Below are 12,926 nucleotides of genomic sequence, written 5' to 3' on the forward strand. Positions count from 1 at the left end.
TTGTCTTTCCCTTAGGCATCTGTTGATGAAATTGCGCGGGTATCCGTTTTTGGCGAATACATTGTATAGGTGTTCTTCTTCCTCTTTTTGCAGTCCTGGTGTACTGCAGTGTGTTGTGACCCTTTTGAACAGTGTCTTGATGCAACACAAATTCCCAGCTCGGCAAACAGAACCACAACAACGAGCACCTGAGCTACAAATCTTCTCACAAACTTTGAGAGGTTTATAAAATTATGAGGGGCATGGATAGGATAAATAGACAAAGTCTTTTCCCTGGGGTCGGGGAGTCCAGAACTAGAGGGCATAGGTTTAGGGTGAGAGGGGAAAGATATAAAAGAAACCTAAGGGGCAACTTTTTCACGCAGAGGGTGGTACGTGTACGGAATGAGCTGCCAGAGGATGTGGTGGAGGCTGGTACAATTGCAACAGTTAAGAGGCATTTGGATGGTTATATGAATAGGAAGGGTTTGGAGAGATATGGGCCAGGCACTGGCAGGTGGGACTAGATTGGGTTGGGATATCTGGTCGGCATGGACGGTTTGGACCGAAGGGTCTGTTTCCATGCTGTACATCTCTATGACTCTAAGTCTTCTCTGCCATACAATGTTATCATGACTGCAACCGGTCTGCACTGAGACATAACAATTGGCCAATTGACTCAAATGGTCCAAAGATAAGAATTCAAATCCCATGATAGCAGCTTAATGGAATCTTAATTTCAGTAAATCTCCGTGAGAAAGCCAGTCTCACAGTGGTGACCACAAAACTACCAGAGGGATTGTGGGAAAAGAAATGACTTTCACTGGAGGAAATCTGCCAAGCTTATCCAGTCTGGCCTTACGTGACTCCAGTCCAAAAGGGTTGGGACTGAAATGGCTGAGCAAGCCATTTGGTAAGCGGCTTTTCCAAGAGCTATTTGGAGATTGGCATTTATTACCTATCTCACCAGAGATGTCCACATCCTGTGAATGACCCAAATTTGACTGACCAGTGTGTGCGTTGAATAAAAGTTCAATGAATCCCTCAGCAGATTGGTAGGAGAGTCAGAAAAACAACTGCTTTCCCAGACAGGTCTCCTTTTGGTTGGAGGCCAAATAGAGATTGTCAAAACAAGTTTTCATGGGATTAATTACAAAGAAGGAACTGGCCCCTCTCCAGACTGAGGATATAGAGTGACAAGCTCCAGTTGCTTTACATTGGAACCTCCTTGTAGATTGCACTGATGACAACACTGGCTTGTCGTTGCATGACTGAAATACACTGCAGAGGAACTGAATGCACAGAGAAGCTTTGTTCATTTACTGAGGGTAACTAGACTTTGCAGAGAATGGGATTTTTACATTTCAGCCTGAAATGCTTTCTGTGTTTCTCTGGGCTTTCCGTCCCCCTCAAGGTGCCTGGTCCTTGCCAAAAGGCCTCATAAACCTTAAAGCCACAAGATGAATTTGCTGACATCTCGAAGTGCACAAACAGACCTTGGCACTATGCTTTCGGATTGCTCAACAAACAAAAGCAAGAGTGTACCGAATGCAGTTTCTAAATCTCCAAGGTCATAACACTCGAAACAGGCCGACCCAGCAAATAGGGCATTGACCTACAGAGGCACGTTAACAGAAATTAGGCCACAGGATGTTACTTAGACAGCTGTAATCGCACTAACTGGGTGGCACAGTGGTTAGCACTGCTGCCTCACAGCGCCAGAGACCCGGGTTCTATTCCCGCCTTAGGCAACTGTTTGTGTGGAGTTTGCACATTCTCCCCGTGTCTGCGTGGGTTTCCTCCGAGTGCTCCGGTTTCCTCCCACAGTCCAAAAATGTGCAGGTTAGGTGAATTGGCCATGCTAAATTGCCCATAGTGTTAGGTGAAGGGGTAAATGTAGAGGAATGGGTCTGGGTGGGTTGCTCTTTGGAGGGTCGGTCTGGACTTGTTGGGCCGAAGAGCCTGTTTCCACACTGTAAGTAATCTGATCTAATTTCCAAATGTGTGTGTTTGCTTGTTATCAGAACCTTGCGCTCCTGTCGGATTAGGGCAATGTAGGATCTATGGTGAAGCAGCGAGCGATGTGTGAAGGACCATGTTTTCCAGGAGATTTCTCTTTGCTCAGAGATGAGCTGCCAAACGGAACGTTGTTACATGCAAATGAGCCTTTTCTTCCCAAATCCTGATGAGGTTCCAGCTGGTTACCACGGCGACAGCTCGGACAACATAAATCTGCACGATTGGCTTGTGGGAGCCCAATAGCAGAAGGGGAGGACTCAATGAAGTTGGGCTAGGATTACTGGGTCTGGCCAATTTGGAATATTGTGTGCAATTCTGGTCTCCTTGCTGCAGGCAGGATGCTGTGAAACTTGAAAGGGTTAAGAAAAGATTTATGAGGATATTGCCAGGGATGGTGGGTGAGAGCTACAGGGAGAGGCTGAATAGACTGGGGCTGTTTTCCTTGGAGCATCGGAAGACAAGGAATAACCTTATTGAGGTTTATAAAATCCTGAGGGGCATAGATAGGGTAAAGAGACAAGGCCTTTTTCCCCAAGAAGAGGGAAGTCCAGAACTAGAGGGAATAGGGCTAAAGGACATAGGGGCAACCTTTTCCACACAGAGGGTGGTACATGTATGGAATGAACTGCCAGAGGAAGTGATGGAGACTGGTACAATTACAACATTTAAAAAGCATTTGAATGGGTATATGAATGGGAAGGGTTTAGAGGGATATGGGCCAAGTGCTGACAAATGAGACTAGATTAGTTTCTGACATCTGGTCAGCGTGGACAAGTGGACCAAAGGGTCTGTTTCTGTGCTGGACATCTCTATGACTCTGTCTGGAAACAGTTGAGCGAGTGATTGAGGGAATCACACCACTTTGCCATTTTACTTGGACTTAAAACCCCTTCATTCCATCACTTAGAGGCGACACGTTTCTGGACAGGAAAAGGCTGCTCCTGAAAGGTTTTAAACTGCGTGTCCTGCTCTGGTTGCCACCCATTCAATGTCTCTACATTACCTGCACCACACAATATCATACTGGGCAGGACACTAACCAAGAAAACGATCAAGGGGTGTCCTGAAATACTGGGGAACATGTCTACTTTGTAAAAAAATGATATAGGGATCGACTTTAAAAAGGTGATCAGCAGATTCAAACATAGCCTGAGTTTAGAAGTGTAAGAGAAGGCTTAATTTAGATGTACAAAAGATCTTGACAGGGAAGATATGGAGGAGAGGTTTCAGAGTCACTGGTTAAAATTAAAAGGGTCACCCATTTAAAACAGAGATGAGGAGAACTTTACAAGTTCATAAGATATAGGAGCAGAATTAGGCCATTTGGCCCATCGAGCCTGCTCCACTATTAAATCAGGGCTGATATGCTCCTCACCCCCATTTTCCTGCCTTCTCTCCATATCCCTTCAACCTTTTCCTGATGAAGGGCTTTTGCCCGAAATGTTGATTTTACTGGTCCTCGGATGCTGCCTGAACTGCTGTGCTTTTCCAGCCCCATTAATCCAGAACCTGGTTTCCAGCATCTGCAGTCATTGTTTCTACCTCCCTTCAACCCATTACCAATCAAAAATCTGTCTGACTCCCTTAAATTTACTCACTGTGCCAGCTCCACTGCACTTTGGGGTAGTGAATTCCACAGATTTTGGAAGAAGTAGCTTTTCCTCAACTCTGTCGGCATGGTGGCTCAGTGGCTAGCACTGCTGCCTCACAGCGCCAGGGACTCGGGTTCAATTCCAGCCTTGGGCGACTGTCTGTATGGAGTTTGCACGCTCTCCCAGTGTCTCTGTGGGTTTCCTCCGGGTGCTCCAGTTTCCTCCCACAATCCAAAGATGTGCAGAGTAGGTGAATTGGCCATACTAAATTGACCATAGTGTTCAGGGACGTGTAGGTTAGGTGCATTAGTCAGGGGTAAATCTAGGGTAGGGGAATGGGTCTGGATGGGTTACTCTTCGGAGGGTAGGCATGGACTCATTGAGCCGAAGGGCCTGTTCCCACACTGTAGGGATTCTATGATTCTAAATATGTTACCCCTATCCCAAGGTTATGACCTCTCGTCCCAAAATGCCCTACAAAAGGAAGCATTCGCTCCACGTCTATTTTAAGCACACCTTTTAACATCATGAATGCCTCAATTTGACCTTCCCTCATCCTTCTAAATTCCAGACAGCACTGGCCTAAACTGTTCAATCTCTCTTCATACAACAAACCCTTCATCTCTGGGAACAAACTAATGAACATCCTATAATGTCACAGAAAGTCATCAGTCACTGGCAATCCTTTCCTAAAAGGCTGGTGGAAGCAGAGACCTTGAATATTTTTAAGCCAGAGGTAGGCAGGTTCTTGTTAAGGAACAAGGTGAAAAGAGTATCAAGGGAAGTGAAAACATAGATTTATGAGATCAGCCGTGATCCTATTAAGTGACAGAGCAGGCTCAAGGCCAAAGAGTCTGTTTCTGTTCCTGATTCGCATGCTCAAGTGATAATTAAGATCCTGGTTTTAAAAAAATGCAAATAAGATTCACAACCTTGATATCAGGACAATGATGGTCTTCTTTTCTCTAGATCAAGGCAGATACAATTACAACATTTAAAAGGCATGTGGATGGGTAATGACTAGGAAGGGTTTAGAGGGGTATGGGCCAAATGCTGGCCAAAAGGATTAGATTAATTTAGGGTATCTGGTCAGCATGGACAGGTTAGACCGAGGGGTCGGTTTCTGTGCTGTACGGCTCAGTGACTATGATTCTGTGAGTATTATCAGGGGTCAGGTTTTAAGAGTCAGGTGCGGAAATGAAAGGGTTTGAAAGGACTAGACCCTCTGACCATAAGAAATAGGAACAGAAGTAGGCCATTCGGCCCTTCGAGCCTGCTCTGCCATTCAATTAGGATCATGACTGATTAACAGAGAGATGTTTCTGTTTGTGGAGGACATTAATAAATCCAAAATGGAATTCAGGAGAAACCTCTTACCCCAGGAGAACGCGGAACTCACTCCCACAGGAGTGGGCAAGGCCACTGCAGGGAGGTTAATACAGCTAGATATTAATCCAGAGACCCAGAGAGTACTTTGGGAACCGGAATTCAAATCCTGCCACAGCAGATGGAATTTGAATTCAATAAAAATCTGGAATTAGGAGTCCAATGATGTGAATCCATTGTCAGAAAACCCCATCCGGTTCACTCATGTCCTTCAGGGAAAAAAACCACCATCCTTACCTAGCCTGGCCTACATGTGTTTCCAGACCTGCGGCCATGTGTTTGACTCTGATCTGCCTTCAGGGCAACTAGGGATGGACAATAAATGTTGGCCTAACCAGCGATGCCCTCATCTCCATAGATCAATTAAAAACAAATTTAAAAAGGGAATGAAGACTTGAGGGAGACAAAGGAAAGGTGAGGCTTAATGTACAAGGGGGAGAAATAAACTAAAGGAGGCGGCGATAGGGTCAGCTGGGGAAGAAGGGGAGGAGTATAAACAGCATGGACCGTGAAAAAGAAAAGGCTAGATACACTCCAAATCGGGAGTGGGGAGAGAGATATGAGAGTGTGTGTTTCAGATCAATAACTCTTTATCAGGTTTCTCTCTTCTCTCGCCAGTGTGAGGTGACTGGGTTGGACTGGGGTGGACAAAGTCAGAAGTCACACAACACCAGGTTACAGTCTTCAGCATCAACGCAGGAGCAGCGCTCCCAAAGCTTGTGATTTCAAATAAATCTGTTGGACTATAACCTGGTGTTGTGAGACTTCGGACTCTCTTCCCAGACACTGCTCGGCTTGCTGAGCAATTCCGGTCTCTGCAGGAGGCTGCAAATCCAACGGAGCAGTTGGACCGAGCAGCAAACCATACATTATTCATAAATCACTGAGAGCCAAACCAAACTGCCTTTCGGAAGAATTTACAACCCACTCAGAGAGAGACAAATGCAGTCAGTCAGAGTTTACTTTATCTGGAGGGTTGATGGTAAAGGAAATGGATGAAAATTGAATTGTGTTCAAGATTCGTTCACATGGCCTGACACCATTGGTTTGTGTAAAGCTCATGTCTCTCCCAGAGAGTTCCTGTAATCCCGGCACAGGGGCTGCTGGATTGGACGTGCCTAAATTCATTATGGTTTGTGTCCCGGAACTTGCTAGTACATTACATTTGTTTTAAAAAGCACAATGACCTCTGTTTAAACTGCAATAGTCAGGAGAACAGATTTGTTTTCATGGGCCAGCTAAAATTGGAAGGGCTGGTTGTGTAACAAGTTCAACGGATGTAATTTAATGCTCAATGCGTAATTTTTCAAGTCAGAGTAAAATCTTACAGCAAATGATGACACTATTCACTGAGCATACATATGTGCCTCATCACCGTAGCTTATTCCTGTGATCCTTTCATGAGTCACGACACAAGTATCAAATATGATATGATGCTTTGTGCATTGTTAAAATGATCAGCTGTAAAAGTTCATTATTTCCTTTAGAGCACGGTGGCTCAGTGGTTAGCACTGCTGCCTTGTAACAGTAGGGTTCCAGGTTCAATTCCACCATCGGCTGACTATCTGTGCGGAGTTTGCACATTCTCCCAGTGTTTGTATGGGTCTTCTCTGGGTGCTCCAGTTTCCTCCCACAGTCCAAAGATGTGCAGGTTAGGTGGATCAGCTGGGCTAAATTGCCCTGTAATGTCTAGGGATGGATCAGCCAGGTGGGCTAGCCATGGACAATGCAGGGTTGCAGGGATAGGGTAGGGGAGTGGGTTTAGGTGGGATGATTTGGCAGGGGTGGGGGGGCGTCAGTTTGGACTCGATGGGCCGAATTGCCTGCTTCCACACTGTTAGGATTCTATGATTTAGAGCTCAGATTACACTAATTTATTAAATTAGTGATAGCAATATGTCAGCCTTGCATTTTAGTCATGTGTATGGCTGGAATATTACAGTCCTACGATCCAGCCCCTTTCCCCTTACAGTCCCATACCTGTGTAGCCCCAGTTCATTACAGGCCTACTCACCCTTCACATTTTGTAACAAACTTCCCACCCCACGCCCACCCCCAGACACTTCCAGTATTACAGGCCCTCTCCCCCAAGGGATATTACAGCAAAACCCTGTAACCACAGATATTTACAGTCCCTTGCACCCAGCTCCATTACAGACACCTCCCAACCACTATCCCAGATACATTACAGCCCACCCTGTTACCTTCCCCATGTGGGACACTCACCTGCAGCTGTAAATGTCATTGATCTGAAAGTGCTTGTTAAATGCAATTGCCTCCATACTGTCAGTCAGGGGTCCATCCAGCACTCGGATACCTAACACAGGACAACAGAGACACCGTCAGTGACTAGGAACGGAAGGAAGGCAGGAGGGCGGTAGGACGTGGATTCTCACAACGAGATGAATCCGGACCTTTTCTTAGGAGGCAGCTGGGGGATTCTGGGGATTTCCCTACCGTTTGGACACAGCTCAAGGCACTAGTGACAGGAACTGCAATCCTAACACACAGTCCCACGTTTGACCACCTCAACCCGAGACTCTCAGCAGGAGAGACGGCCACTGGGACCATTCATTTTAAGGTCTGGAGAGTTTCTGTTTTTTTTACTTCTGTCTTAGAGACAGGGCTGAGCACTGGGAAGGTGGAGGTGGCTGACACACACTCCCCCAAAAACAACAATGCCCCTACACCCTCAGGAAGATAAGGAAATTCAGCGTGGCCGTTGCCAGGGTCGGAGGGTTTGAGCTATAGTACAAACTGATTAGGGTGTTTTCCCTGGAGCATCGGAGGCTGAGGGCTGACCTTATAAAAGGTTTATAAAATCTCGAGGGGCATGGATAGAGTAAATAGTCTTTTCCCTGGATTGAGGGAGTCCAGAACTAGAGGGCATAGGTTTAGGGTGAGAGGGGAAAATTATAAAAGAGACCTAAGGGGCAACTTCTTCACACAGAGGGTGGTACGTGATGGAATGAGCTGCCAGAGGAAGTGGTGGAGGCTGGTACAATTACAACATTTAACAGGCATCTGGACAGGTATATGAATAGGAAGGGTTTGGAGGGATATGGGCCGGGTGCTGGCAGGTGGGACTAGATTGGGTTGGGATATCTGGTCGGCACGAATGAGTTTAACTGAAGGATCTGTTTCTGTGCTGTACATCTCTATGACTCTATGTCAATGAAGATTCTGACCAACATTTACAGATGCACCATGGATAGTACTCTATCTGGATGCATCACGGCTTGGTATGGCAACTGCTCTGCCCAGGACTGTAAGAAACTATAGAGAGTTGTAAACACAGCCCAGTCCATCACACAAGCCAATCTTCCGTCTATTGACTGTATCTACATTTCTCACTGCCTCGGGAAGACAGCCAACATGATCAAAGACCCCTGTCACCCCACTTATAATCTCTTCTGACCTCTTCCATCGGGCAAAAGCTTAAACACACGTATCAACAGGTTCAAGGACAGTTTCTTCCCTGCTGTTATGTGACCTCTGAATGGACCTTTCAAATCTAATGTTGACCTTGCTCTCTGCAGCTGTAACATTCCTCGCGCGAAACATTCCTCAGAAAAGCCGAGGCAGTGTGTGTGAGAGGTTTGGGTTGGTCTTCACTCTGTGAGCCTTCCTGCTTCAGTCTGAATGGTCTGTTCCCAATTCATAAGTTTGCTTGCTTTATAAATGCAAGTTGTTGTTGTTGTTGTTTACAGATATTTTGAATCAATCAATCTGTTATGACACACCTCTGGAGTAGGTGGGGCATGAACCCTGGCCCAGAAGGAAAGACACTACAACAGTTCTGTATTTCTTGCGCTGTTCTATTACCCGAGCACTTTGTATGGTCTGATTTGCCTGTACTGTACATGTGACAATAATAAATCAAAACAAAAATAGAACAACAGGCAAAAGGGGAACCAAGTGCAAAACAACAAAACTCAAGATTCACCAACTCCAAGAAGTTCACATATGTCAAGACGCCCAGACAAGAAAAGGGACAAGCTGGTTCAAGAATATTGGATGGAGAGTGACCGTTTGTACTAAAAAGGCGGAAAGGTCTCCCATGAGACCGATATTAGGAAAGATCTAACAGCTCCAAAGATGTGCAGGTCAGGTGAATTGGCCATGCTAAAATTGCCCGTAGTGTTAGGTAAGGGGTCAATGTAGGGGTATGGGTGGGTTGTGCTTCGGCGGGGCGGTGTGGACTTGTTGGGCCGAAGGGCCTGTTTCCACACTGTAAGTAATCTAAAAGCTCCAGCTTTATGGTTTCCTGTAGATTTTGTGGTAAATACCACCACCTCCTGGACAATTTATGTATTTAAAAAAACATTGATGTGAAAATGTTTGACTGGAAGAGCTAACATTAACATAGACACTACCGGCCAATGGTTCCTTCTGTAAGCCTGTACATTCCTCTGGTTCAAACTTTTTATCTTCACTTAAAAATATTTTCACCTCAGCTACTCCCCGTGACAAATCATCCTGAAACTCCAAATTCACAAGACCAAGATTTCCCCTAACCCCTTTCTCTGACAATTTCAAATGAATTGCTCGGATTCCTCAAGCAGACGTTGTCTTTGGCATGTCAGTGAATGTTGAACGAATCTTCCCCCCACCCCCTCATGGGACAGGAGAGCTAGGGTACAAAGTTATAAAATAAAAAGGTCTCCCATTTCAGGTGGAAATTAAGTAAATGTTTGCTCACTCAAGGAGGGTCTCAACTCTTTGGAATTGTCTTCTCCAAAGATCGGTGGAAGCAGGGGACGTTGAACACTTTACAGCAAAGGGAGATTTGTTTTGACTCATTAGTGAGACATGTTTTTGGTGGGGAGTGGGGGGGATGAAAAAGAGGGGGAGTAGGTGATAAAGCGGAATGGAGATCACAACCAGATCAATCAAGATCTTACAGAATGGCTGGAGGGGCTGAATGGTCTGTTCCCAATTCATAAATTTTCTTGCTTTATAAATGCAAGTTGTTGTTGTTTACAGATATTTTGAATCAATCTGTTATGACACACCTCTGGAGTAGGTGGGGCCTGAACCCTGGTCCAGAGGGAAAGACACTACAACAACAGCTCTCCATTGTCATTATTTATATTCTCATTCATTCCGCAGCCTGGAAAGCTGTGACCATCACTCACTCTTCTCGAATGTCTGTGTGGGAGAACTCTACCAACCCTGATCTTACGCCCTGCCAAACTCTCTCTCTCTTCACTCAGTCACGGTGTTTCCCAGCTGTCTCCTGATCCACTGTTGACAGCTTTTCAAGACTGTTCACAACCCAACTGGGCGGCACGGTGGCACAGTGGTTAGCACTGCTGCCTCACAGCGCCAGAGACCCGGGTCCACAGTCCAAAGATGTGCAGGGTCAGGTGAATTGGCCATGGTAAATTGCCCATAGTGTTAGGTAAGGGGTAAATGTAGGGTATGGGTGGGTTTCGCTTCGGCGGGTCGGTGTGGACTTGTTGGGCCGAAGGGCCTGTTTCCACACTGTAATATAATCTAATCTAATCTAATCTAATCTAAACTCAACATAACATTCACTGAGCCGCCAGAACGTCAAACGTACACAATTTAAACAGCGGGTTCCAATGTTGGCTCCTGGGGAACAGAAGGACAGGAGTAGGAACAGGTCACTCTTATACACGACATCACTGCACACGTCTCCACATCTGAAAATTAACTTTGCTTCCGGTCACTTCACCAGTTGGATAAGCAAGCTGCCTCTTTGACCTGAATTTCACCAACAATTTAATTGTGGAGTAACAGTCCAGATCAAAAACACACTGCCCCTTTCGATATTACATTAAAAGCGATCATATTAACCATGCAGAATTTACCACTATCAATTTGCCGCATTTATCGTTTACACCTTTCCGAGTGATGAGTCATTTTGCTAAAAGTGAGATCGGGAAGAGACCAACTTCTGTTGTCAGGGCACAGTTCACTGGGTGAATGTACTGGGTGTGAGGGGGAAATCTTTTATCAAGAGCAATATTTGAGGATAGGAATCAGCCTCTCATTTCAAATTCCATTAACAGCTTGCAGTGCAGCAAGGACTAAGCTGGCTGAAGCAAATAAAACCAGAGGGAGCTGGAGAAATCAGCTGGTCTGGCAGCATTCATGAAGTGAGAATCAGAGTCCACATTTCAAGTCCAGAATGGATTCAAAATGTTTCTCTCTGCACTGACCCACTGCATTTCTCCAGCAATTTCTGATGCTTACAGTATTGGCACTTCTTTAAGGTAACGAGCTGGCTGGGTCGATTGAGTACAAAGCTACTGACTCAATATCCCTACCAAGTTCCCGCTCCCAGTCAGACTGAAGCGGGGAAGGCTCATAGAGTGATGACCAACCCAAACCTCTCACACTCACTGCCTCGGTTTTTCTGATACTCGTGAAAGCAGCTGAGACCTGACTCGGCCAAGGCACAACATCAGATAAAATCAGCTGTAGCTGGGCATCTCGGTCACACAGGGGGAAAGGAAAGGAGGATAAAGAGAGGGAAACTGATCTGCTGGAGACAACAACAGTCATACTTATTGCTCAAACATATTTTCTTTTGGGAAGAAACTAAACTACCTGCAATACGGCTTCCATACGCCACACCAACCGCACAGAAATTGTTCGGGGCTGCAGCAATTTCGCCCGCGCACCGAGTCCCGTGATGATTATCACTGTGTTCATCAGGGTGAGGCATGGGATCTGGATCGTTGGAGTTCAGATCATAACTGCCCTCTGGAGACTGGTAAATTGGAAAAAGAAAACCCAGCATTAACCACTGCATTAATTACATCCCCATCAAAACTAAACTTGCATTTATGTAGCACTTTTCATGACTTCAGGACATCCGAAAATGCTTGATTTTGAATGAATTGACTTTGCAAAGTGTAGCCACTGTTGGAAAATGGGAATTGCGCCTGTGCCCAGCAAGCTCGCAAAACAGCCGCGTCAGCACAAGGGGATAAACCTGGTTTAGTGATATTGGTTGAGATATAAACATTGGACCTCCCAACCAAATCCAATCTCATTCTACCCATAAACCCCTCCATCAGAAAGCTCTATTTGCATGTTAAATCGGGAGCTAAGTCCTTCATCAAGGAGTTATGCTTGAAACGTTGACTCTCCTGCTCCTTGGATGCTGTCTGACCTGCTGTGCTTTTCCAGCGCCACACTTTTCGACTCTGATTTCTCCAGCATCTGCAGTCCTCCCGATCTCAGAGTCAGCTCCTTTGACAGTGCGGCACTCTCACGGTGCTGCTGCTGCTGCAGCTTCCGGGTTCCATTTTGTCCACTAGAGTGTCTCTAAAGCGGGACTGGAACTTACAACCCTCTGGCTCCAAGGCAAGCATGCTCCCCACTGAGCCCGAGATGATCACGGCGGATAAACCAAAGACGATACGAGGGTCACTGGATGGTTTTAAAAAGGGGCTCACTATGGAGTTGGGAGACTGATAGGGAACCTTATCATCTTTATGACTCATTTGAACTCAGTGCAGTCTGCACTGTGAACTTTGCCCTTCTCACAATGTGAAACACACACAAAACAATTGGCTGTTTATATAAGCACTTCCGTGTGACCATCCTGTGCTGCAGGATTGCACGACACATGATTATCATCTTTTTGGCGGTGATAACAAAGACAGTTGGAGTCTGTTGAGTATCGGAGTGTGGGATGGGTTGCTTTTTTTTTTAAAACATTGAGAGTGCATGGTGTTGCTGCACTGTTCCACACCCACCAACCCCTTGTCAATGGTACTCACTGCTGTCCCTGGGCATTGTTGGGTGGAGGGAGTGGATGCTTGTGGATGTGGTGCTAACCCAGCAGGCTGCTTTGTCCAGGATGGTGCCAAGCTTCCGGAGTGTTACTGGAGCAGCACCCAGGCAAGTGGGGCACATTCCATCATACACCTGCCTTGTAGATGGGGACAGACTTTGGTGAGTCAGGAGGTG

The 12,926-nt window shown here is 46.0% G+C and overlaps 1 protein-coding gene across 2 annotated transcripts in view; it reads right to left on the reverse strand.

Moving 5' to 3' along the window:
* pcsk7 (proprotein convertase subtilisin/kexin type 7) overlaps window positions 1–12,926 on the reverse strand; it is a 214,200-nt gene that overhangs the window by 174,494 nt on the left and 26,780 nt on the right. For both annotated transcript variants that reach the window (XM_043676630.1, XM_043676631.1), the window contains exons 4-5: window positions 11,556–11,718; window positions 7,203–7,293 (exon numbers count right to left, since the gene is read on the reverse strand). In XM_043676630.1, the coding sequence (XP_043532565.1) occupies window positions 7,203–7,293; window positions 11,556–11,718 (254 nt within the window). The remainder of the gene's footprint in view (window positions 1–7,202; window positions 7,294–11,555; window positions 11,719–12,926) is intronic.

This window comes from Chiloscyllium plagiosum, chromosome 35 (assembly GCF_004010195.1).
Source record: "Chiloscyllium plagiosum isolate BGI_BamShark_2017 chromosome 35, ASM401019v2, whole genome shotgun sequence".
NCBI classification, from domain to species: domain Eukaryota; kingdom Metazoa; phylum Chordata; class Chondrichthyes; order Orectolobiformes; family Hemiscylliidae; genus Chiloscyllium; species Chiloscyllium plagiosum.